Below are 27,652 nucleotides of genomic sequence, written 5' to 3' on the forward strand. Positions count from 1 at the left end.
GAAAACCCCAGAGGTGTACCCTAGGCTGCCCATCCCCTTTCCAGCGCCCAATAAGTTTTCCCGCCCCTTTTAGCAAATCCTCCTATATAATACTGGTGGTCCCCAGTCCCCACAATAAAGCAGTCTGAGCACAGATATATGCAGCACACTGAGCACAGATATGGAGCGTTTTTCAGGCAGAGAACGTATAATACTGGTGGTCACTGGTCAGCAAAACTCTGCACTGTACTCCTCCTATATAATACTGCTGGTCCCCAGTCCCCACAATAAAGCAGTGTGAGCACAGATATATGCAGCACACTGAGCACAGATATGGAGCGTTTTTCAGGCAGAGAACGTATAATACTGGTGGTCACTGGTCAGCAAAACTCTGCACTGTACTCCTCCTATATAATACTGCTGGTCCCCAGTCCCCACAATAAAGCAGTGAGCACAGATATTTGCAGCCACCTGAATAAAACTGAGAGGACGCCAGCCACGTCCTCTCACTATCATTTCCAATGCACGAGTGAAAAATGGCGGCGACGCGCGGCTCCTTATATAGAATACGAATCTCGTGAGAATCCGACCGCGGGATGACAGCGTTCGGGCGCGCTCGTGTTAACCGAGCAAGGCGGGAAGGTTCGAATCTGCCTCGGACCCGTGTAAAAAGGGTGAAGTTCGGGGGGGGGTTCGGATTCCGAGGTTCCGAACCCGCTCATCACTAATAATAATAATAATAGTACAAAATAAATATTGGATTTTAAAGATAAAAATTATTTTGTGTGCAATTAGGTCAATAAATAAAACCAGAAAATGTACATAGAGTACTGTACCGCTTCACCACCGTTCATCATTTTTGGTGTTTCGTTTGATTCCTCCCAGTGGAAAGCTCACAAGGTAGTGAACCTGCCAATTTAGTGAGGAATTCAAAAAACACTGGGCCTAATTCAGACCTGATCGCTCGCTAGGGTTTTTTTTGCAGTGCTGCGAGCAGATAGTCGCCGCCCATAGGGGGAGTGTATTTTTGCTTTGCAAATGTGCGAACGCTTGTGCAGCCGAGCGGTGCAAAAAGGTTTTGTGCAGTTTCTGAGTTGCCCAGAACTTACTCAGCCGCTGCGATCACTTCAGCCTGTCCTGGGTGGAAATTTACGTCAGCCACCCGCCCTGCAAACGCTTGGACACGCCTGCGTTTTTCCAAACACTCCCAGAAAACGATCAGTTGCCACCCACAAACGCCTTCTTCCTGTCAATCTCCTTGCGATCGGCTGTGTGAATGTATTCTTCGTGCAATCCATCGCCCAGCAACGATCCGCTTTGTACCCGTACGACACGCATGCACATTGCGGTGCATATGCATGCGCAGTTCTGACCTGATCACAGCACAGCGAAAAATCCTAGCGTGCGATCAGGTCTGAATGACCCCCACTGACCCTTAGCATTTGCCATGCAACAGGAAAATATAGTTTTCTTCTCTAGCTCAAACTAAAACTACATTTTTATTTTTCAGTGAATTTATCGGTTAATCCCTTCTCTGTTTCTTTGTCTTGTAGAACTTGCCTGTTTGGCCAGATTTACCACTACTTGCGAAAGCATGCAGTTTGCGCCCATCAGCCACTGACAGGAAAGTGTACTTGAGTGTGCTTAATTCACTGGGGAGCGAGTTATCAAACCTTGAAAGGAGGACTGGCAGAGAATCTGACAAGCAGATTATGCCTATCCTTTTATAGGGGTGGTATTCATGTGACCGGCGGTCGGGAGACCGACAGTCACATCACCTCCTCCACCATCCCGACCACTCACTATCCCGATGGTCGGCATGCCGACCAACAGGGACTATTTCCACTCGTGGGTGTCCACGACACCCATAGAGTGGGAATAGAACCCGTGGCGCCCGCAAGGGGCTTGCTGCACTCGCCCCTCCCCGCCGGGATCCCGGCGTCGGTATGCTGCCGGAATCCCGGCGTCGGTAAGCTGACCGGCGGTCTCCTAAAGGGGAACCTGTCTTCAGAAAAGAGTTTCCCTGTGTGTGTGGAGTGTGTCGGTACGCGTGTGTGTCGACATGTTTGACGATGAAGGCTCGCCTAAGGAGGAGGGGCAGTGCATGATTGTCAGGTCGCCGTCGGCAACGCCGGCACCGGACTGGATGGATATGTGGAATGTCTTGAATGCTAATGTAAATTTATTGCATAAGAGATTAGAAAAGACTGAGGCTAGGGATCAGTCAGGTAGTCAGACCATGCCTGTCCCTGTGGCACCGGGACCTTCTGGGTCTCAGAAACGCACATTATCCCAGATCACTGACACAGATACCGACACGGATTCAGATTCCAGTGTCGACTATGAGGATGCAAAATTACAGCCAAAAGTGGCTAAAGGTATTCGTTACATGATCATTGCTATTAAAGAGGTTTTGCATATTACTGAGGAACCCCCTGTCCCTGACACAAGGGTACACATGTATAAAGAGAAAAAGCCTGAGATCACCTTTAAGTCCTCATTTGAGCTAAGCGAATTGAGCGAAAAGGCTTGGGAATCTCCAGACAGGAGACTACAAGTTCCCAAAAGGATTCTTATGGCGTATCCCTTCACACAAAAGGACAGGATACGATGGGAATCTTTGCCTAAAGTAGATAAGGCGTTGACACGCTTATCCAAGAAGGTGGCACTGCCTTCCCAGGATACTGCTACCCTCAAGGATCCTGCGGATCGTAAGCAGGAAGTTACCATGAAGTACATTTACACACATTCTGGTACTATTGTTAGGCCGGCTATGGCATCGGCCTGGGTTTGTAGTGCTGTCGCAGCATGGACAGATTCCTTGTCTACGGAGATTGAGACCCTAGATAAGGATACCATTCTAATGACCCTAGAGCATATCAAGGATGCTGCGTTATATATGAGGGATGCTCAAAGAGACATTTGTTTACTAAGCTTCAGAATAAATGCTATGTCTATTTCTGCTAGGCGACTCTTGTGGACCCGACAGTGGACGGGGGATGCCGACTCAAAGCGGCATATGGAGTTGTTGCCTTACAAGGGGGAGGAGTTGTTTGGAGAAAGCCTCTCAGACCTTGTCTCTACTGCTACGGCTGGTAAATCGAAATTTTTACCTTATGTTCCCCCACAACATACTAAGAAGGCACCTCATTACCAAATGCAGTCCTTTCGTTCAAATAAAAGCAAAAAGGTATGGGGATCGTCCTTTCTTGCCAGAGGTAAAGGCAAGGGAAAAAAGCTGCACACAGCTAGTTCCCAGGAGCAGAAGTCCCCCCCTACGTTTGCAAAATCCACCGCATGACACTGGGGCTTCCCTGGGGGGGCCAGATCAAGTGGGGACACGTCTTCGATTTTTCAGCCACGTCTGGGTTCACTCACAGGTGGATCCCTGGGCAATAGAGATTGTTTCTCAGGGATACAGGCTGGAATTCGAAGAGATGCCTCCTCGCCGGTTTTTCAAATCGGCTCTGCCAGCTTCTACGTCAGAAAGGGAGTTAGTGTTAACTGCAATTCAAAAATTGTACCTGCAACAGGTGATAGTCAAGGTTCCTCTTCTCCAGCAAGGAAAGGGGTATTACTGAACCCTGTTTGTGGTTCCGAAACCGGACGGTTCGGTCAGACCCATTTTGAATCTGAAATCCCTGAACCTGTACTTGAAAAAGTTCAAGTTCAAGATGGAATCGCTCAGAGTGGTCATCGCCAGCCTGGAGGGGGGGGGGGGGGGTTGGATGGTTTCCCTGGACATAAAGGATGCTTACCTTCATGTTCCGATTTTTCTTCCTCACCAGGCGTTCCTGAGATTTGCGGTACAGGACTGTCATTACCAATTTCAGACGTTGCCGTTTGGGCTTTCCAAGGCCCCGAGAATTTTCACCAAGGTAATGGCGGAACTGATGGTGCTCCTGCGCAAGCAGAGTGTCACAATTATCCCATACTTGGACGATCTCCTCATAAAGGCGAGATCTCGAGAGAAGTTACTGGACAGCGTGTCACTGTCAGTGAGGACGTTGCAACAGCACGGCTGGATTCTCAATATTCCGAAGTCCCAGCTTGTTCCTACAACGCGTCTGACCTTTTTGGGCCTGATTCTGGACACAGAACAGAGAAAGGTTTTTCTTCCAATGGAAAAGGCTCAGGAGCTCATAGCTCTGGTCAGGAACCTATTAAAGCCAAAAAAGGTTTCAGTGCTTCACTGCACCCGTGTCCTGGAGAAGATGGTGGCATCGTACGAGGCCATCCCCTTCGGCAGGTTCCATGCGAGGACTTTTCAATGGGACCTACTGGACAAATGGTCTCATTTACAAATGCATCAAAGGATCACCCTGTCTCCCAGAGCCGGGATATGTCTCCTGTGGTGGCTGCACAGTGCTCACCTCCTGGAAGGCCGCAGGTTCGGCATTCAGGACTGGATCCTGGTGACCACGGACGCGAGCCTCCGATGTTGGGGAGCAGTCACACAGGGAAGAAATTTCCAAGGACTTTGGTCAAGTCAAGAGACTTGTCTTCACATCAACATCCTGGAACTAAGGGCCATATACAACGCCCTACGTCAATCGGAGATCTTACTTCGCAATCGACCAGTTCTTATCCAGTCAGACAACATCACCGCAGTAGCTCATGTAAACCGCCAAGGCGGCACAAGGAGCAGAGTGGCAATGGCGGAAGCCACCAGAATTCTTCGCTGGGCGGAGAATCATGTAAGCACTCTGTCAGCAGTCTTCATTCCGGGAGTGGACAACTGGGAAGCAGACTTCCTCAGCAGACACGATCTGCATCCGGGAGAGTGGGGACTTCATCAGGAAGTCTTTGCGCACATTGCAAGTTGGTGGGGACTACCCCAAATAGACATGATGGCTTCCCGTCTCAACAAAAAGCTACAAAGGTATTGCGTCAGGTCAAGAGACCCTCAGGCGGTAACTGTGGACGCCCTAGTGACACCATGGGTGTTCCAGTCAGTATATGTGTTTCCTCCTCTTCCTCTCATACCCAAGGTGTTGAGGATAATAAGAAGAAGAGGAGTGAGAACAATTCTCATTGTTCCAGATTGGCCACGAAGGACCTGGTATCCGGCTCTGCAATAAATGCTCACAGAAGATCCGTGGCCTGTTCCTCTAAGGCAGGACCTGTTACAACAAGGTCTCTGTCTGTTCCAAGACTTACCGCGGCTGCGTTTGACGGCATGGTGGTTGAACGCCGAATCCTAGCAGAAAAAGGTATTCCGGATGAGGTCATTCCTACACTAATAAAGGCTAGGAAGGACGTGACGTCTAAACATTATCACCGAATATGGCGAAAATATGTTTCTTGGTGTGAGGCCAGGAATGCTCCTACGGAAGAATTCCATCTAGGCCGTTTTCTTCACTTCCTACAAACTGGAGTGAATTTGGGCCTAAAATTAGGCTCCATTGAAGTTCAGATTTCGGCCTTATCCATTTTCTTTCAAAAGAAAATGGCCTCTTTACCTGAAGTACAGACTTTTGTGAAGGGAGTACTGCATATTCAGCCTCCTTTTGTACCTCCGGTGGCGCCTTGGGACCTTAACGTGGTGTTAAGTTTCCTTAAGTCACATTGGTTTGAACCACTTAAAACAGTGGAGTTGAAATATCTCAAATTGGAAGGTGGTCATGTTGTTAGCCTTGGCTTCGGCTAGGCGAGTTTCGGAATTGGCGGCTTTATCACATAAAAGCCCCTATCTGGTTTTCCATATGGATAGAGCGGAGTTGCGGACCGTCCTCAATTCCTACCTAAGGTGGTCTCATCCTTTCATATGAACCAACCTATTGTCGTGCCTGTGGCTACACGTGACTTGGAGGATTCCGAGTCCCTTGATGTAGTCAGGGCTTTGAAAATTTACGTGGGCAGAATGGCTAGGATCAGAAAAACAGAAGCACTGTTTGTCCTGTATGCAGCCAACAAGGTTGGCGGCCCTGCTTCAAAGCAGACTATTACTCGCTGGATCTGTGACACGATTCAGCAGGCGCATTCTACGGCACGATTGCCGTTACCGAAATCGGTTAAGGCCCATTCCACTAGGAAGGTGGGCTCGTCTTGGGCGGCTGCCCGAGGGGTCTCGGCACTACAGCTGTGCCGAGCTGCTACTTGGTCGGGGTCAAACACTTTTGCAAAGTTCTATAAGTTTGATACCCTGGCTGAGGAGGACTTCCTGTTTGCTCAATCGGTGCTTCAGAGTCATCCGCACTCTCCCACCCATTTGGGAGCTTTGGTATAATCCCCATGGTCCTTACGGAGTCCCAGCATCCTCTAGGACGTTAGAGAAAATAAGATTTTACACTTACCGGTAAATCTATTTCTCGTAGTCCGTAGAGGATGCTGGGCGCCCGTCCCAAGTGCGGACTTCTTCTGCAAGACTTATATATAGTTATTGCTCACATAAGGGTTATATTATAGTTCATCGGTTTGGACCGAGACTATGTTGTTTGTTCATACTGTTAACTGGGTAGTTTATCACAAGTTATACGGTGTGATTGGTGTGGCTGGTATGAATCTTGCCCTTGGATTAACAAATATCCTTTCCTCGTACTGTCCATCTCCTCTGGGCACAGTTTCTCTAACTGAGGTCTGGAGGAGGGGCATAGAGGGAGGAGCCAGTGCACACCCAGAGTCTAAAGTCTTTCTTAAAGTGCCCATGTCTCCTGCGGAGCCCGTCTATTCCCCATGGTCCTTACGGAGTCCCAGCATCCTCTACGGACTACGAGAAATAGATTTACCGGTAAGTGTAAAATCTTATTTTTTTGAGTGAGATAGTGAAATCTTTGTTTTCTGATGGCACAATATAAACAAACTTTGTTTAATACACAAAGGGTGTCATTCTGAGTTGATTGCTCGCTAGCTGTTTTTAGCAGCCGTGCAAACGCTATGCCGCCTGCCACTGGGAGTGTATTTTAGCTTAGCAGAAGTGCGAACGAAAGGATCGCACAGCGGCTACAAAATAATTTTGAGCAGTTTCAGAGTAGCTTCAGACCTACTCAGCGCTTGCGATCACTTCAGACTGTTCAGTTCCTGTTTTGACGTCACGAACACGCCATGCATTCGCCCAGCCACGCCTGCGTTTTTCCTGGCACGCCTGCGTTTTTTCGAACACTCCCTGAAAACGGTCAGTTGACACCCAGAAACGCCCACTTCATGTCAATCACTCTGCGGCCAGCAGTGCGACTGAAAAGCTTCGCTAGACCTTGTGTGAAACTACATCGGCCGTTGTGAAAGTACATCACGCGTGCGCATTGTGCCGCATACGCATGCGCAGAAGTGCCTTTTTTTGCATCATCGCTGCGCAGCGAACATTTTCTGCTAGCGATCAACTCAGAATGACCCCCAAAGTTATTAAAAATATTGTATTAAATGACCTTCAGGCTGTATGTATAAGGTGTATATGAAACAAATGATTTGTGTGAATTTACAGTACACACACTTTGTTTAATGCACAAAGTTATTAAAAATATTGGCTAAAATGACCTTCAGGCTGTGTGTATAAGGTGTATATGTAACATAAATGCATTCTGTGCTTAGACTTGCGTCCCATCGCCATGATATCTCATTATGGTATGCAATTATTCCAAAATACGGAAAAATCTGATATCCAAAATACTTCTGGTCTCAAGCATTTTGGATAAGGGATACTCAACCTGTATAAGCTTGATACAGCCGCTCACCGTAAGTGCAGAGTTTTCCAACATTTGATGTTAATAAACCAACGACTGTCGTATAAATGTACAGCCAAGTGTGACATCTTCTGTATGGACATCCACAGCTCCAGGAATAGGGTGTAGTATGGCTGACCGGCGGTCTCCTGACCGCCGGTCAGCTTACCGACGCCGGGATCCCGGCAGCATACCGACGCTGGGATCCCGGCGGGGAGAGGCGAGTGCAGCAAGCCCCTTGCGGGCTCGCTGCGCTCGCCACGCTGCGCTCGCCACGCTGCGGGCTCGGTGGCGACCTACGGTCGCCACGGGTTCTATTCCCACTCTATGGGTGTCGTGGACACCCACGAGTGGAAATAGTCCCTGTTGGTCGGCATGCCGACCATCGGGATAGTGGGTGTCGGCAAGCTGCAGGAGGTCATGTGACCGTCGGTCTCCCGACCGTCGGTCACATAAATACCACCCCAGGAATAATCGTGTAAACCTGTGCACACTGGTGATGCTACTTAGGGAGTACAAGTAAAAATGATTTATAGCTACTGAGGTTCCTTAAAAAACTACAGATGTGTATGAATACATGAGCTGATACAGAGGTGTACCCTGTTCACATAGCCTGCCTACGCTGTACGAAATCCTGCAAATCCTGCCTCTCAGACCTGTTTCCATTGTATGTTTATTGACACTCTCATTGTAAATAGAAATAGAAAAACAATTAAGGTGCATACACATGGGCCCTCATTCCGAGTTGTTCGCTCGCAAGGCGAATGTAGCAGAGTTACACACGCTAAGCCGCCGCCTACTGGGAGTGAATCTTAGCTTCTTAAAATTGCGACCGACGTACGCGCAATATTGCGATTACAAACGAGTTAGCAGTTTCAGAGTAGCTCCAGACTTACTCTGCCTGTGCGATCATTTCAGTGCTTGTCGTTCCTGGTTGACGTCACAAACACACCCAGCGTTCGCCCAGGCACTCCCACCGTTTCCCCGGCCACTCCTGCGTTTTTTCCGGAAACGGTAGCGTTTTCAGCCACACGCCCCTGAAACGCCGTGTATCCGCCCAGTAACACCCATTTCCTGTCAATCACATTACGATCGCCGGAGCGAAGAAAAAGCCGTGAGTAAAAATACTTTCTTCATAGTAAAGTTACTTGGCGCAGTCGCAGTGCGAACATTGCGCATGCGTACTAAGCGGATTTTCACTGCGATGCGATGAAAAATACCGAGCGAACAACTCGGAATGAGGGCCATGGTTTTGCCCAGTTGCTAAAAAATGTCCTGCTGCGATCAACTTGGAATTACCCCCATTGATCAGTGTGTATGTGCTATACCGAACATTATATCGTTCAGCGATATAGCGCTAGTTGTGTGTGGAGCGAAAGTCGCCCAGTGTGTATAGGGCTTAAAGCTGGCCATACATTAGAAAGATTTTAGGGACGATTGTACAATTTAGATGCATCAGAACCATAAATCGTTAGTAAAAGTGCAAATCGTGTACTTTTTTCTAACGATAACGATCCAATGCACGGGTTGTTTCTTTAGAGCTTACCTGCGGCACGTAAAATCTGAAGTTAATGACAGCATGCTCCTGGATTTGGCCACTCCTCAGATCTTTACAAGATCTTAAAGATCTATCTTATGTGTATGCACTATATCGTGGGTCGGGACTGTTGGGAAGTTCAAGGGAAATCGTTAGCGACATCGCTCATTTGCAAGTTGTTCTAATGCAGTGGTAGCCAACCCTGGTCCTCGAGAGCTACCAACAGCTCACGTTTTCCAGCTCACCTGGCAGGTGCACATGTGCAGTTATTACTAACTGACACATTTTAAAAGATCCACAGGTGGACTCTGTGAGGAGACCTGGAAAACGTGCACTGTTGGTAGCTCTCGAGGACCAGGGTTGGTTACCCCTGTTCTAATGTATGGCCAGCTTAAGTGCTCCTGGTATGGTGTAGCTGATTACAGTATCAATTGAGATAAAGATGGAGCCATGCCGAGAATGTCTCCGTCTGGGCGGGCGCGCGCACCTGTGACGGAGACGCGCCCCATTCACCAAAATGGGAGAGCATCTCCATCCGGGGCGCGCCATGACAGAGCCGCTGACGGAGACGCGGCCCCATTCACTAGAATGGGAGAGCATCTCTGTGCACTCCCGGCGGATCTAGTCGGACGGATCGCATAGTCACGCCGGGAGTGTACGCCTGCGATGGAGCCGCACTGGATGAGTGTGGCTCCATCAGTAGTGATGATAATGAAATAAGTGGAAGCACTTGGGGCTACCTCCCAACTTTCTCGAACTGAAGGTTAGAAGTTTTGTGTGCACCGAAAAAAGGGGCATGGCCTCGCGGAAAGCAGCATGGACTCACAGGAAATGCTGTGCATGTGGTCCACTCCCCCCATTTTCATCAGGCTTGGGGCATGCCGAGCGCGTTTGGAGCTTCTGGGTATATTCCCAATCACCGAGAGCACTGGGTAAGAGGGGGCCACCCAACGCCCTCCCCTCCCCTTCTTTTTCCCTGCACCGCGGGATACTGTGGCTGTGGGTGGGATTGCAGGACAGTGCCTAAAGAGCGGGACTGTCCTGCCAAAATCAGGACGGTTGGGAAGTATGACGTGGGGTGCAATAAGTGTTACATGAACTGAGAAAATGAACCATTAATAATTTAGGGACTGACCCCATTCATGCCTGATACGCGCATTCACTGTCCTTTCTCAGTTTCCACTCACAGAAATTATAAACTACATTGAGATTATTTGTGAAGAATAACTGTCAGTCACATTTATTTGGCTGTTTAGGGAATACACTTAGCCATATATCTGGATGTACATTAAGCGACAAAGTCTTACTGAATGAAGCTATTTAACATGCAGAAAGGAAGACTTTAAGGAAACGTGATGATCCCACGTCTTTCCCCTTGAGGTAATTTCAAATCACTCCATATCCTTCTGCTGGCAAAAGCAGTATTTACTTTACGCTCGGCTTTTGTTCTTGGCCCGGATCTATATTAATATAGTAGAAATTATGTTTTGTTTAGCTAAGGAGTGTCAGCAGACCTAGAGCTGCAACGAACCAACTATAATTGGTTGACAGGATTGACTCAATGTCAAGAGACCTTCAGTAATTGCAGGTTCCTCTTATGTTCCAATTTTTATTCATTTGAAATGTTGCCTGTCCTATGATAATATTAGTGTATCCAGCTTCATGGTAACGGGACAGACACCTCTGTGTATTCTTTTGGCGAAAGGTGTAACATAATTACATCACTAGAAAAATGCAGAGCAATTGAAGTTTCTGAGAACCGATGAGCATTCATTATACAATATGATGCCATAAACCTACTTTCTAACTAATAAAACCATAACCGTATTATCTATTGTCCATAAAAATCCTAAGGAGTCTATTTATAAAGCAGTAGCACTGCTCGGTCTGTCAGCTATCACTCTGTTGTTGTACCTTCGATGAAACAGCATCCTTTTAGATGTGATGTCCCAGCTGGGGCCCCAATATATACAGATGGTCGTCATACGGCACGAATCACCAGGCATGACTGAGCTTTTCCAAGTGGTGCAGTGTACCATCTTTTTCTTAAAATTTTGTGTCGTCAAATGGCAGATGCAGTGAAACGCCACTCACAGTGTACTAGAGACACCAGGCTGCAACTTTTACCGCACATGAATTAGTTTTAAACACATACAAAGTTGCAGATGAAGCACAATGCAACTTGGCGTGAGAAAAAGCCGCAGCTGCTGCACCATAGCACTTGGTATACAGATTCAGACTCATTTGCACACAGATGTAGAAGTGTTGCATATCCAAATTGATCAGTGCAATCCAGCACTTCTAGTTGTTTTCATTTAGTGAATAATAGATACATATTGAGCAAAAAAGACACTTGATGTGGCCGATACACCCTGGCCCTGGTAAAGAGTGGCTATTTCGCATAGCTGGAGCCACAGCGTATGAGGACACATCTGAATAACCCCAAAGCTTCATCTCTTATCGCTGCAAACTGTGGTGATAAAATATGATATTTAACGTGGGATACTTACCCCCTTTGACGTCGGGATCTTCAGTGTTGGAATGCTGGTGTCGGTCATGTGACTGCTGGCATCCCGACGAGCGGTATTTCATAGCAAACCCTTACAGAGCCATCCTCATACATCTAGCCTCAATACGCCCTGCAGTGTGAGATGCCTGGTGTGAGTGAGCCTCCAGGTCCCTTGCAACTCTGATAATGTCAGGTGTCTTTTTTTGCAGAAAATGAGACTTAAGGGGGGTACTCACGGAGCGATTGCTTAAAATCCAAGCAATCTGACTAGATTGCTTAGATTTTAAGCAGTGATCTCTTCGTGTGTACCCCCACAGCATAGCGATGCGCAGCCCCGCGCATCACTATCGCTGGTGCTAGATTGGCCTCAATCTAGCAGGTCACTCATTTCACCCGCCGGGTGAAATGAGCTCCCCCCTCCGCACGCTCAGCGCACATCGAGCTGTGCTGAGCTCAGCACACACCTCTCCCCAAATCGGGCCGTGAATACAGCCCTTTAGTCGCAACGCAATGTGACTAGGATGCACAGTGAGATTGTGCTGATTAATTTGATATATGACACTTGTGTATTGTATGTGACTGAGTCAGTATACGGAACAAAACAGAACTTGTATTGGAAAAAGCTGCGGCTTCTACAGTGTAGCACTTCGTATACAGATTCAGTGATTCAGTCGCTCACAGATATAAGTGTCATATCAATCAGCACAATCTCCTCTTGTGTCTTAGTCGCATTGCATTGCGATTAAGATGCATTTGTGGCGCAAAAAAAGACGCCCGTTGCTAGGAGATTCTCACGTGACCTGGTGTGCCAAGAGGGGCGGTTTTGAGTGACTGCAGCAAATGTGTATATGACGACACGTCTATATAAATAACTGACACAAGTTTTTTGCTAAATAAGCACCCCATAAGTATGCATTCATTTCATTTTTATTTTACATTTCCCTTGCACTTTCAGTACAAGCTGCTGCAGATCCAACATGAAATGTGCTTGGTGGAAACAGTAAAAACATCAGACTCACATCTTTCGATAATTGCAGCGTCTCTGTTTTTACCTTACAGTACTGCGCATTTTATCTTCGTTTATACCCGCCTAGACAGTGTCGGACTGGGGCATGTAGGGCCCACCGGGGAAATGCAGTGGTAGGGGCCCATGTTTAGGGGTGTGGCCAGTACACAGAGGGTGCGTGGCCTGCCACATCATTGGTTTGACTAACCATTAGAGAGTGCAACGTCTGGGCCCCTTCATAAATATATACAGTAAATTCAGGTGCTGCATGCATGATAAAGCACCAGATTAATAACAGATTAATTATAGCAATGCACTGTAGAAAATACACCATAGTCCAGTATAAGGTAACATATGTATGATGTATAATTCAAGTGCACAGTCTGGAACCTGATCCTTAGAGCAGGAGGTGGGCCCCCTAGGCAGTGGGGCCCACCGGTGGTTTCCCCCGTACCCCTGTGGGCCAGTCCAAGCCTGCGCCTAGACAATAATTCAAACATTTGTGGAAAGGACATTCTGTGAGAGTAGACAAGTACAGCCTATAGGGGTAAGAGGTAAATCTAGACATGGCTGGTCCCAATAGAGTTACTCAGTAGTGACAGGCTATGGGTACTACTGCCTAGCATAACAGTAACATGCTGCTCTCCTTATCATTTGCATACAGTAAAATAAACGTTGGCATACCTCCCGACATTTTAGGCTTGACCATGCCCTTGATTGTGTCCTCAATCACCCCAACCACTGTTACAACGACTGTATGTCCCCAAATCAGAAGCCTCAGCCCTTTTGGATGCTCTGTTTTGAGGCTGTCCTGATAAAAAATCAGACAACTGAGCAGTATGAATTGTATACTGTAAAACAAATTCAGTGTCACTATCATCATCATCATCATCATCATCATCATCATCATCATTAACTAATTAACATAGTAGACTCCTTCAATTTAGATTTTAACATGAATTCAGCACTGCTTGAAAATAGTTATGGCTGGGTGTAGTAGTGTATGCCGGCGGCCGGGCTCCCGGCGACCAGCATACCGGTGCCAGAATCCCGACCGCCGGCATACCGACAGATGGGTGAGCGCAAATGAGCCCCTTGCGGGCTCGCTGCACTCGCTACGCGCGCCGCACTATCTATTCTCCCTCCAGGGGGGTCGTGGACCCCCAAGATGGAGAAAAGATGTCGGTATGCCGGCGGTCGGGATTCCGGAGCCGGGATGCTGGTCATCGGGAGCCCGGCCGCCGGCAAACCGAAGACCACCCCTATGGCTATGTGGGTGCGCAGAATGATAATAATCAAGTGATCTCTCTTCAGGACCTTCCCACTATTTGAATAACTTATAACTATCACAGGAATACATAACAAAGTGCTGCCGCTAATTATCATGCTGGGGCTGCCCTACAAGCCCAGCGAAACCCTCCCTCCTCAGTGTTGTTTTTCCTTTAGCCGGCAGCCTAACTCTACTAGTGAATGGGAGAAGTGCTGTGCCGGATTAATCTCATCACATGCACAAATAGCGGCAAGGTAGCCTAACATAGCTTTTATCACTCCATGAACTGCCTATTTCATAGGGGCCTGCGGTGATGGCGGTAAGTACTGATATTTTGATTAAGGCCTGAGAAATCGCTCATTTCTCTGGCAATAACCATTTAACAAATTGCACAAAATACTGCGATAGCCATTCACAAGAGAAAACACCTTAATCCCCAGTTTTTTGGCTTATCGCGACTCTGAATTGAAGCCATGTGTGCAAAGACCGTTTAGTTAAAATGTACGGAGTCAGTGACTATGTGGGGACCTTAATAACTTGGTACCTAAAATGGCCTCAATATTTGCACAGCCATGGCTAATGCATACCTCCCAACTTTTTAAAAGTAGAAAGAGGGACTTGAAAAGGGGGTGTAGCCTATATGAAAAGGATGTGGCCTCACCGCAGAGCCGCGATCATGAGTCACGCCCCCTTTTACCGTCACTGAGGGAGCATGCCCAGTGCTTTCTGAGATGCTGGCATGCCACCTCACCCTCCTGTGAATAGACACTGTACGCATGCGCACAGCGTCTATTCACCGCTAAGCAGCAGTAATTGGAGCCTCAAAACTGCCCCCCCCCCCTCCACTGCGGTACACTGCGGCCCGTGGGTGGCACAGTGGGACAGTCCCAAAAACCGGGACTGTCCCGGGAAAATCGGGACAGTTGGGAGGTATGGCTAATGTTAGCTATGCTTATCTAATATTTTGCGGGGAAATGTACAGTAATAAGGTGTGAGAATCAGGAAGTGAGAGATTTTGTGAGAGTTCTCCTGATTTATTTTTAAGTGGCAATCATTTACATTGCAAAACCAGGTTAATTTTGCCATGTAAATGATTGCCACTTTAAAAAAAAAACCAGGAGAATGTTACCAAAATCTCTCACTTTCTGATTCTCACACCATATTACATTCCCCCCTATGGGTGTAGTATGTTATGCCGGCGCTTGGGATCCCGGCGCCCAGCATACCAGCGCTGGGATCCTGACCGCCGGCATGCAGGCAGCGGGGTGAGCGCAAAAGAGCCCCTTGTGGGCTCGCTGCACTCGCCACACTGTGGGCACGGTGGCGCGTATTCTCCCTCCAGGGGTGTCATGGACACACCAAGAGGGAGAATAGTTGTCGGTATGGCGGCTGTCGGGATTCCAGCGTCGGTATGGTGAGCGCCGGGATCCCAACAGCTGGCATATCAAATGCCTCCCCTACCTATATGTACTAATCACTGTTCTGCTTTAATATCCTTATACACTGTAAAATACTGTATCTTTTTATTTTAGGAAGCGGAGCCACAGCAGTGGTTCAAGCAGCACTATGCAAACCCAGACAAGAGCGAGTGGCCATAAAAAGAATAAACTTAGAGAAGTGCCAGACCAGCATGGATGAGTTGCTAGTAAGTACACCCTGTTATTTTTGGACTTGCTACCGTTATCACAGAGAATATATCCACTTTGCCATCGGCAGAAAACACTGAAACTATTTCAAACAACATTAAAACTTGTATACTCTTGTGATGATAGCGATCTGTTATAAACCCTTTCTCAGCTTTTGCCTCATAGGATTTGAATGATTTTAATTATACAGATCAGTGTCTGGGACTAATTAGATCTACATTTGTGTACACTATTCATGTGCTGTAAATGTATTATGATTTTATTATCTTTGTAATGCAGTCTATTTTTACATGACTGTGAGTTACCCCTAGATAATGGAACTCTGTGGCAAGATGTAATAGGGTTCAGGTTTTTAAAAATGCCAAAGTTTAGCGCTATACTCGCACATTTTACAAACTCAAACAATGTAATAGGATGCGGGAATATGCAGACTCGCATGTTTGCCGCAATCCTGCAAGTCGCACAAAGCAAACTCGCATCCAGATGTTTTCCATAGGAAAACATCAAACTCGGCCAATGTGATAGGTTATGAGTTTTAAACTCACATCCAAAACTTGACCAAAAACTCACTTATAAATAGACCAGCTTTTTATAGGCGAGTTTGACGAACAGTTAATAAAAAATGTGGGTTCCACCCTAGAAGCAAAACCAGCATCGGGCTCTTTAAGCCGGTCCTGGTTGAAATATATACAGGAGAAGAAAATTAGTGCGTTTCCCCTGTATTTTAACAACCAGCACCTGCCTTTTAGATCGGTTCTGGTTCCAAAAATATGAGGAAAAAAAAAAAAAAGTAGGGGTCCCCCATACTTTTGAATCCAGCACCGGGCCCCACTAACCAGGGAGCTATTGCCACAGCCGGGGAACACGTTTATACTTGTCACGGCAGCTGTAGCATTCTCTCCCCCCACTTCTCAGCCTAAGCCAGAAATTCCTGGGGGAGTGAGGACTCCCCCCCCAATAAAGCCCCCACCCCCTTCCAGGGCACCCAAGATGATGGCTGAAGGCTGATGCTATCTACGGTGGGTGCCAAATTCATAGCTTTTAAGTGTAAAATTTTGAAATAATATTGTCTTTTACAGGTGGAACTACGGGTCCCAGCAAGCCTCTCCCGTGTGCTGGTACGACCCACAAGTACCAGCATGCAGGGTATTAAAGAGCCTGCTGGCAGCTGTGGTCCCACTTGTAAAAAGAAAAAAAAACAGTAAACACACACAGCATAGAGCCCGGTGCTGGTTATTAAAATACAGGGGAACCGCACTCATTTTGGCTGGTAATGCTCTTTAGGGCAAGAAGGACTGCATGTTTTTTGGGGGGTTTTAATATGCATTTTGGATCCCAAACAGAAAACATGAACCCCAATTAACAATGTTAATTTTCAAACAAGTTTACTGCTGGTGGAGAAGGGGCACTGAGATTTATAAAAGTCATACAGATGTGTCTTCTAGTACATAATGCAGCTGCAGTTGCGCAAAACAGCCCCTCTTGGCGCACCAGGTCCCGTGAGACTATACTAGCGTCAGGTTTATTTTTTGCGTCTCTTCTGACAAAAATGCATCTTAGTCGCACCAGGAGACTGTGCTGATTAATTTGATATGTGACACTTGTATAACTGTGTGTGACTGAGTCTCTGAATCTGTATACGAGGTGCTACAACAGTTGCAACTTTTTTCCAGGACAAGTTCAGTTGTGCTCCGTATACAGACTCAGTTACACACAATAACAAGTGTCATCTATCAAATTAATCAGCACAGTCTCCTCGTGCATCATAGTAGCATCGTGCTGTGCAAGACACATTTCGTTAAAAAAATATGCCCGATGTTAGCAGAGTTGCACTGGACCTGGAGGCTCGTGATGCACGGCGTATAAAGGCTAGATGTAAGAGAACACATCTGTACTGACACTTTCTGACAACTACTATTATTTTATTATCATAACTACTATTATTTACACTTTTCTGTTTTACTACCTTGGTTAAAGTGCACTGATAAATGCGCCCCAATAAGAGTATAGGGCAAGATCCAAGGTTATAAAAAAGTGTCCCAATAAAAGTATAAGACAAGATTATACTGTAGGTGATTAAATAATCAGTCCTTTTGCCTGGAGAAAAGGGCTGGTACCCTACCGCAAAGAAGGAATTGCCCCCATAGATGCGTCCTCTCAACGCCTTTACTCATTTAAAAAATAGTGTTCAGCAAAACAATACAGTGTATATATATATATATATATATATATATATATATATATATATATATATATGTAAAACGGTAAAGATTCTCGTGGGAACCTGATCGCCTTTAGACTACAATATTTAAAATAATTTTTATTCACAAAAATGAACAATATTCACAACACTACATTCGTCTTTGACGTAAATATGTAAAAACTTATTAAAATAGTACATCAATCTCATACATAAATGTTTCTGAATTGATCTGAGGAATTACAATCAGGTGGTCACAGTTATGACTTGGAAAGGATGTATCCCCAACCAGATGCTTGTGGAAAAGGCTTTATTAACCCAAATCGCAAACCCAACGCGTTTCGTCCGTTAGGACTTCATCAGGGTTTAAAAAAAAAAAAAAAAAAAAAAAATCTAAATAGTTACAAGAGGAGATAAGTAAATATCATAATATTCATAACAAACTTACGATTATCACCAAGAGATAGGTAGGTATACATACCAGGTTTTGTATAACAGAAAAGGTTACCACTGGTTGTATTTTTCAATGTATTTCTCAATGTTATATCCAATAGAACATTCTGTATTCAATTCTTAATATATCTGAAATATTACCATTAAATAAATCAGAATGTTATCTCTATAAACATAAACATAATTTAAGGAAGAGGGAGGAGGATCCAATACTCCAAGCTTTTTAGCAAAAAATCAACATTTTAACTCTTGATCAAATTTATATAGAGTACATATCGTATTCAGCTCTAATTCAGGTAAATACCAAAGAGAGGAAGAAAAATTATATATATATACAATCATCCTACAATAATGGCTCTATTTAGTCCACAGAATTTAGAAAATATTAATTCACCATAACCATAAAAAACATAATATATTTCATTAACAATACATACCTAAATGACTTCATTGTAACAATTAACAACACATAAGTCGGAGTTAGATGATGTGATATTCCCTAAAAGGGATAAGGATACATTTTTTTATATATAATCATTAGTGGTGGATGAAACGTTTTACGAACATTTATACCATTACAGTTTCAGATGGTTCTTTATAAATTTTAATAAATTTGTATATTGGAACCTACTGATTGCTTTTTTAAATAAGATTACATTTGGACATTGTGTCACTCTATTGTATAATTAGGGATGTTATAACAACCCCAAGGCGCCAATTTCACTATTATATATATATATACACACATACACTGCTCAAAAAAATAAAGGGTACACTTAAACAACACAATGTAACTCCAAGTCAATCACACTTCTGTGAAATCAAACTGTCCACTTAGGAAGCAACACTGATTGACAATTAATTTCACATGCTGTTGTGCAAATGGAATAGACAAGAGGTGGCAATTAGCAATTAGCTATAGGCAATTAGCAAGACACCCCCAATAAAGGAGTTGTTCGGCAGGTGGTGACCACAGACCACTTCTCAGCTCCTATGCTTTCTGGCTGATGTTTTGGTCACTTTTGAAAGCTGGCGGTGCTTTCACTCTAGTGGTAGCATGAGACGGAGTCTACAACCCACACAAGTGGCTCAGGTAGTGCAGCTCATCCAGGATGGCACATCAATGCGAGCTGTGGCAAGAAAGTTTGCTGTGTCTGTCAACGTAGTGTCCAGAGCAGCGGTGGCCAACCGGTGGCTCTTGAGCCGCATGTGGCTCTTTCTTTATTCAAATGTGGCTCCCAACACTCTAAATCATGTGACCACAACAGATACAGAAATCGCTGCACTCCAGCCAGACACGCAGCAGCACTACAGGGACTGAAAACTGAAGGAGTCAGATACTAGAGGTGAGACACCCACAAGCAAACAGTGGACACATTAGGGACTGCTGCAATGGCACGAGTTGATGGGGGAGCTGTAGTGATACATGAGGGTGGGCTAGAGTGACACATGGCAGAGCTGGCTGGAGAGACACAGGAGGGTCCTGGCAGGAGTGACGTGGGAGGGTGCTGGAAGTAGTGACACATGGGAGATATGGCTGGAGTGACATAGGAGTGTGGTAGCAGGAGTGACACATGGGAGAGCTGGCTGGAGTGATATAGGAGGGTGGTAGCAGGAGTGACATATGGGGGAGCTGGCTGAAGTGGCAGGAGGGTGCTGGAAGTAGTGACACATGGGAGAGCTGGCTGGAGTGACATAGGAGTGTGGTAGCAGGAGTGACACATGGAGCTGGCTGGAGTAACATAGGAGGGTGGTAGAAGGAATGACACATGGGGGAGCTGGCTGGAGTGACATAGGAGTGTGGTAGCAGGAATGACACATGGGGGAGCTGGCTGGAGAGACACAGGAGGGTCCTGGCAGGAGTGACGTGGGAGGGTGCTGGAAGTAGTGACACATGGGAGATATGGCTGGAGTGACATAGGAGGGTGGTAGCAGGAGTGACACATGGGGGAGCTGGCTGGAGTGATACAGGAGGGTGGTAGCAGGAGTGACATATGGGGGAGCTGGCTGAAGTGGCAGGAGGGTGCTGGAAGTAGTGACACATGGGAGAGCTGGCTGGAGTGACATAGGAGTGTGGTAGCAGGAGTGACACATGGAGCTGGCTGGAGTAACATAGGAGGGTGGTAGAAGGAATGACACATGGGGGAGCTGGCTGGAGTGACATAGGAGTGTGGTAGCAGGAATGACACATGGGGGAGCTGGCTGGAGAGACACAGGAGGGTCCTGGCAGGAGTGACGTGGGAGGGTGCTGGAAGTAGTGACACATGGGAGATATGGCTGGAGTGACATAGGAGGGTGGTAGCAGGAGTGACACATGGGGGAGCTGGCTGGAGTGATATAGGAGGGTGGTAGCAGGAGTGACATATGGGGGAGCTGGCTGAAGTGGCAGGAGGGTGCTGGAAGTAGTGACACATGGGAGAGCTGGCTGGAGTGACATAGGAGTGTGGTAGCAGGAGTGACACATGGAGCTGGCTGGAGTAACATAGGAGGGTGGTAGCAGGAATGACACATGGGGGAGCTGGCTGGAGTGACATAGGAGGGTGGTAGCAGGAATGACACATGGGGGAGCTGGCTGGAGTGACAAAGGAGTGGTAGCAGGAGTTACACATGGGGGAGCTGGCTGGAGTAACATAAGAGGGTGGTAGCAGGAATGACACATGGGGGAGCTGGCTGGAGTGACAAAGGAGTGTGGTAGCAGGAGTGACACATGGGGGAGCTGGCTGGAGTGATATAGGAGGGTGGTAGCAGGAGTGACACATGGGGGAGCTGGCTGGAGTGACAAAGGAGTGTGGTAGCAGGAGTGACACATGGGGGAGCTGTCTGGAGTGATATAGGAGGGTGGTAGCAGGAGTGACACATAGGAGAGCTGGCTGGAGTGACATAGGAGGGTGGTAGTAGGAGTGACACAGCAGGGTCTTGGCAGTAGTGACACATGGGAGACCAGGCTGGAGTGACACAGGAGAGGGTCCTGGAAGGAGTGACGCGGGAGGGTGCTGAAAGTAGTGACACATGGGAGAGCTGACTGGAGTGACATAGGAGGTCCTGGCAGGAGTGACGGGGGAGGGTGCTGGAAGTAGTGACACATGGGGGAGCTGGCTGGAGTGACACAGCAGGGTCTTGGCAGTAGTGACACATGGGGTAGCTGGCTGGAGTGACACGGGAGAGCTGGCTGGAGTGACACATGGGGGAGCTAGCAGGAGTGACATGGGGAGCTGGCTGGGGTGACATAGGAGGGTGCTAGCAGGAGTTATACATGGGGGAGCTGGCTGGAGTGACAGGAAGGTGTTGGCTGGAGTGACACATGCGGTAGCTGGCTGGAGTGACACAGCAGGGTCTTGTCAGTAGTGACACACGGGAGACCTAGCTGGAGTGACACAGCGGGGTCTTGGCAGTAGTGACACATGGGAGAGCTGGCTAGAGTGACATGGGGGAGCTGGCTGGAATGACCTAGGAGGGTGCTAGCAGGAGTGACACATGAGGGAGCTGGCTGGAGTGACAGGAGGGTGCTGGCTGGAGTGACACATGGGGTAGCTGGCTGGAGTGACACAGCAGGGTCTTGGCAGTAGTGACACATGGGAGAGCTGGCTGGAGTGACACGGGAGAGCTGGCTGGAGTGACATAGGAGGGCGCTAGCAGGAGTGAAACATGGGGGAGCTGGCTGGAGTGACACATGGGGAGCTAGCAGGAGTGACATGGGGGAGCTGGCTGCGGTGACATAGGATGGTGCTAGCAGGAGTGATACATGGGGGAGCTGGCTGGAGTGACAGGAAGGTGTTGGCTGGAGTGACACATGGGGTAGCTGTCTGGAGTGACACAGCAGGGTCTTGTCAGTAGTGACACACGGGAGACCTAGCTGGAGTGACACAGCAGGGTCTTGGCAGTAGTGACACATGGGAGAGCTGGCTAGAGTGACATGGGGGAGCTGGCTGGAATGACCTAGGAGGGTGCTAGCAGGAGTGACACATGAGGGAGCTGGCTGGAGTGACAGGAGGGTGCTGGCTGGAGTGACACATAGGGTAGCTGGCTGGAGTGACACAGCAGGGTCTTGGCAGTAGTGACACATGGGAGACCTGGCTGGAGTGACACAGCAGGGTCTTGGCAGTAGTGACACATGGGAGCTGGCTGGAGTGACATAGGAGGGTGCTAGCAGGAGTGACACATGGAAGAGCTGGCTGGAGTGACAGGAGGGTGTTGGCTGGAGTGACACATGGGAGTCCTAGCAGGAGTGACACGGGGGAGCTGGCTGGAGTGACATAGGGTGCTAGCAGGAGTGACACATGGGGGAGCTGGCTGGAGCGACACATGGGAAACCTGGCTGGAGTGACACAGCAGGGTCTTGGCAGTAGTGACACATGGGAGAGCTGGCTGGAGTGACATGGGGGAGCTGGCTGGAATGACATAGGAGGATGCTAGCAGGAGTGACACATGGGGGAGCTGGCTGGAGTGACAGGAAGGTGTTGGCTGGAGTGACACATGGGGTAGCTGGCTGGAGTGACACAGCAGGGTCTTGTCAGTAGTGACACACGGGAAACCTAGCTGGGGTGACACAGCAGGGTCTTGGCAGTGGTGACAGATGGGAGAGCTAGCTAGAGTGACATGGGGGAGCTGGCTGGAATGACCTAGGAGGGTGCTAGCAGGAGTGACACATGAGGGAGCTGGCTGGAGTGACAGGAGGGTGCTGGCTGGAGTGACACATGGGGTAGCTGGCTGGAGTGACACAGCAGGGTCTTGGCAGTAGTGACACATGGGAGACCTGGCTGGAGTGACACAGCAGGGTCTTGGCAGTAGTGACACATGGGAGCTGGCTGGAGTGACATAGGAGGGTGCTAGCAGGAGTGACACATGGAAGAGCTGGCTGGAGTGACAGGAGGGTGTTGGCTGGAGTGACACATGGGAGACCTAGCAGGAGTGACACGGGGGAGCTGGCTGGAGTGACATAGGGTGCTAGCAGGAGTGACACATGGGGGAGCTGGCTGGAGTGACACACGGGAGACCTGGCTGGAGTGACACAGCAGGGTCTTGGCAGTAGTGACACATGGCAGAGCTGGCTGGAGTGACATGGGGGAGCTGGCTGGAATGACATAGGAGGGTGCTAGCAGGAGTGACACATGGGGGAGCTGGCTGGAGTGACAGGAGGGTGCTGGCTGGAGTGACACATGGGGGAGCTGAAGTTTATTATGTGAATCTGGCTTTTTCAATTTTTTTGTAAAAGTGGCTTTTTCAATGGATCTGGCTTTAAAAAAATTATTGTATGTCGTTCTGGATTTTTCAATGTATTTTATACCAGGGGTGTGGTCTAGCAGGCACAAGGCCACATTCCATTTTCGCATGTGTGCCATCGGCTCGATGTCGGCTCTTTGACGTACCTAACAAGGTTTTTTGGCTCTTTGTCACTGACTGGTTGGCCACCCCTGGTCCAGAGCGTGGAGGCGCTATCAGGAGACAGGCCAGTACATCAGGAGACGTGGAGGAGGCCGTAGGAGGGCAACAACCCAGCAGCAGGACCGCTACCTCCGCCTTTGTGCAAAGGAGGAACAGGAGAAGCACTGCCAGAGCCCTGCAAAATGACCTCCAGCAAGCCACAAATGTGCATGTGTCTACTCAAACGATCAGAAACAGACTCCATGAGGGTGGCATGAGGGCCCGATGTCCACAGGTGGGGGTTGTGCTTACAGCCCAACACCGTGCAGGACGTTTGGCATTTGCCAGAGAACTGTGCTCTTCACAGATGAAAGCAGGTTCTCACTGAGCACATGTGACAGACGTGACAGAGTCTGGAGACGCCAAGGAGAATGTTCTGCTGCCTGCAACATCCTCCAGCATGACCGGTTTGGCAGTGGGTCAGTAATGGTGTGGGGTGGCATTTCTTTGGGGGGCCGCACAGCCCTCCATGTGCTCGCCAGAGGTAGCCTGACTGCCATTAGGTACCAAGATGAGATCCTCAGACCCTTTGTGAGACCATATGCTGGTGCGGTTGGCCCTGGGTTCCTCCTAATGCAAGACAATGCTAGACCTCATGTGGCTGGAGTGTGTCAGCAGTTCCTGCAAGACAAAGGCATTGATGCTATGGACTGGCCCGCCCGTTCCCCAGACCTGAATCCAATTGAGCACATCTGGGACATCATGTCTCGCTCCATTCACCAATGCCACGTTGCACCACAGACTGTCCAGGAGTTGGCGGATGCTTTAGTCCAGGTCTGGGAGGAGATCCCTCAGGAGACCATCCGCCACCTCATCAGGAGCATGCCCAGGCGTTGTAGTGAGGTCATACAGGCACGTGGAGGACACACACACACTAGTGAGCCTCATTTTGACTTGTTTTAAGGACATTACATCAAGGGTGGATCAGCCTGTAGTGTGTTTTTCCACTTTAATTTTGAGTGTGACTCCAAATCCAGACCTCCATGGGTTAATAAATTTGATTTCCATTGATAATTTTTGTGTGATTTTCTTGTCAGCACATTCAACTATGTAAAGAACAAAGGGGGTAATTCTGAGTTGATCGCGGCAGCAAGTTTGTTAGCAATTGGGCAAAACCATGTGCACTGCAGGGGGGGCAGATATAACATTTGCAGAGAGAGTTAGATTTGGGTGGGTTATTTTGTTTCTGTGCAGGGTAAATACTGGCTGCTTTATTTTTACACTGCAATTTAGATTTCAGTTTGAATACACCCCACCCAAATCTAACTCTCTGTACATGTTATATCTGTCCCCCCTGCAGTGCATATGGGCCCTCATTCCGAGTTGTTCGCTCGCAAGCTGCTTTTAGCAGCATTGCACACGCTAAGCCGCCACCTACTGGGAGTGAATCTTAGCTTATCAAAATTGCGAACGAAAGATTAGCAGAATTGCGAATAGACACTTCTTAGCAGTTTCTGAGTAGCTCCACACTTACTCGGCAACTGCGATCAGTTCAGTCAGTTTCGTTTCTGGTTTGACGTCACAAACACTCCCAGCGTTCGGCCAGACACTCCTCCGTTTCTCCAGCCACTCCCGCATTTTTCCCAGAAACGGTAAAGTTTTTTCGCACACACCCATAAAACGGCCAGTTTCCGCCCAGAAACACCCACTTCCTGTCAATCACATTACGATCACCAGAACGAAGAAAAAACCTCGTAATGCCGTAAGTAAAATACCTAACTGCATAGCAAATTTACTTGGCGCAGTCGCATTGCGGACATTGCGCATGCGCATTAGCGACTAATCGCTCCGTTGCGAGAAAAATATAACGAACGAACAACTCGGAATGACCCCCATGGTTTTGCCCAACTGCTAACAAATTTGCTGCTGCAATCAACTCAGAATTAGGCCCAAAGTATTTAATAAGAATATTTCATTCATTCAGATCTAGGATGTGCTGTTTTAGTGTTCCCTTTATTTTTTTGAGCAGTGTATATATAGTGTATTGCTTAGCATAAAACTTAGAATCAGTTGGGCCCATAATCAATATTGGGTTCTCTGCTAGTATAGAATTAACGTTTGCACTGTTGACATTAGTAGTCTACAGATTAGTTGCTGGGAGTTGAAGCTACTCTGCTGATTTTGGATCTGCTGATGTATTAAAACTAGTCTTCACCAGTGCCGTAACTAGGCATTTTAGTGCTGTGTGCAAGAAACGACAGTGGCGCCCCCCCCCATGTAAGATAGGGGCAGTGCGCGCGTAAAATTTATAGGGGCGTGGCTTCACGGGGAAGGGGCGTGGCCACAAAATAATAGCAATTCATACTACGGTGCACAGTAATCTACATTATTCAAATTACACTGCACAGTAGCGCCACTACACCAGGTAGAGCCCCTTTTATACATTACAGCAGACAGCGTCCCCCTTTTTACACATTACGGCAGCCAGTCCCCCTTTTTACACATTGCGGCAGCCAGGACCCCTTTTTACACATTGCGGCAGCCAGGCCCCCTCTTTACACATTGCGGCAGCCAGGCCCCCTTTTTACACATTGCGGCAGCCAGGACCCCATTTTACACATTGCGGCAGCCAGGCCCCCTTTTTACACATTGCGGCAGCCAGGACCCCTTTTTACACTTTGCGGCAGCCAGGACCCCTTTTTACACATTGCGGCAGCCAGGCCCCCTCTTTACACATTGCGGCAGCCAGGACCCCATTTTACACATTGCGGCAGCCAGGACCCCTTTTTACACATTGCGGCAGCCAGGACCCCTTTTTACACATTGCGGCAGCCAGACCCCCTTTTTATACATTGCGGCAGCCAGGACCCCTTTTTACACATTGCGGCAGACGGTGTCCCCCTGAGAGAGAGAGAGAGAGAGAGAGAGAGAGAGAGAGAGAGAAAGAGAGAGAGAGAAAGAAAGAGAGGGATATACTTACCTTCTCCCTGCTGACAGGCTCCTCGTGCTGGCATCTCCCTCTCGGTGCAGGCAGTGAGATGAGAAGGAGGAGGAGGGAGGGGGAGCAGGGAGCCGCAGCAGCGCTATTTGATTGGTAGTAAGCACCGCTGCAGCATCCCCCTCTCCTTCTGTATTGGCTGCCCGGCGCTGCTATGGATGCTGGGATGAAGGAACCGCATCCCAGCATCCATAGCAGCGCCAGGCAGCCAATACAGAAGGAGAGGGGGATGCTGCAGCGGCGCTTACTACCAATCAAATAGCGCTGCTGCGGCTCCCTGCTCCCCCTCCCTCCTCCTCCTTGAACCCGGCGCTGGTCTCCTCTCCCTCCAGCCGCGCACGGCGCACACAGAGGCGGCACGTAATGAGTCAATTTGACTCATTACATGCCGCTGGCCGTTGCGCCCTCAGGGCAACTGCGCTGTGTGCCAAGCTCCCTTGGCACACACGTAGTTACGGCGCTGGTCTTCACTATGACAGCAACAATGCACAAACCTTTACTCACATTCTCCACTATGTTTGTGACATACAGGTTATGTCATGATACAGTAGTTGACTGCTATTACTGTAAGGGCTGAAACTAGGATTTTGGTTACCCGGGGTAAGGGAGTCATTTGGCGCCCGCCACCCCCACCAAAAAAAATAACAAAAAACCTGTCAAGACTAAAATAATCAGATTTTCAAAAATTTTGAAAAAAAGGGGGATACTAATGGACAATGGCCCTCATTCCGAGTTGTTCGCTCGCAAGGCGATTTTAGCAGAGTTACACACGCTAAGCCGCCGCCTACTGGGAGGGAATCTTAGCTTCTTAAAATTGCGAACGATGTATTCGCAATATTGCGATTACAAACTACTTAGCAGTTTCAGAGTAGCTTCAGACTTACTCGGCATCTGCGATCAGTTCCGTGCTTGTCGTTCCTGGTTTGACGTCACAAACACACCCAGCGTTCGCCCAGACACTCCCCCGTTTCTCCAGCCACTCCTGCGTTTTTTCCGGAAACGGTAGCGTTTTCATCCACACGCCCATAAAACGCC

At 48.1% G+C, this 27,652-nt stretch overlaps 1 protein-coding gene across 2 annotated transcripts in view; it reads left to right on the forward strand.

Moving 5' to 3' along the window:
- Positions 1 to 27,652, forward strand: part of STK39 (serine/threonine kinase 39) — a 604,781-nt gene that overhangs the window by 85,809 nt on the left and 491,320 nt on the right. For both annotated transcript variants that reach the window (XM_063933583.1, XM_063933584.1), the window contains exon 2: positions 15,492 to 15,604. In XM_063933583.1, coding sequence (XP_063789653.1) covers positions 15,492 to 15,604 — 113 coding nt within the window. The remainder of the gene's footprint in view (positions 1 to 15,491; positions 15,605 to 27,652) is intronic.

Source organism: Pseudophryne corroboree, chromosome 7 (assembly GCF_028390025.1).
Source record: "Pseudophryne corroboree isolate aPseCor3 chromosome 7, aPseCor3.hap2, whole genome shotgun sequence".
Taxonomy (NCBI): domain Eukaryota; kingdom Metazoa; phylum Chordata; class Amphibia; order Anura; family Myobatrachidae; genus Pseudophryne; species Pseudophryne corroboree.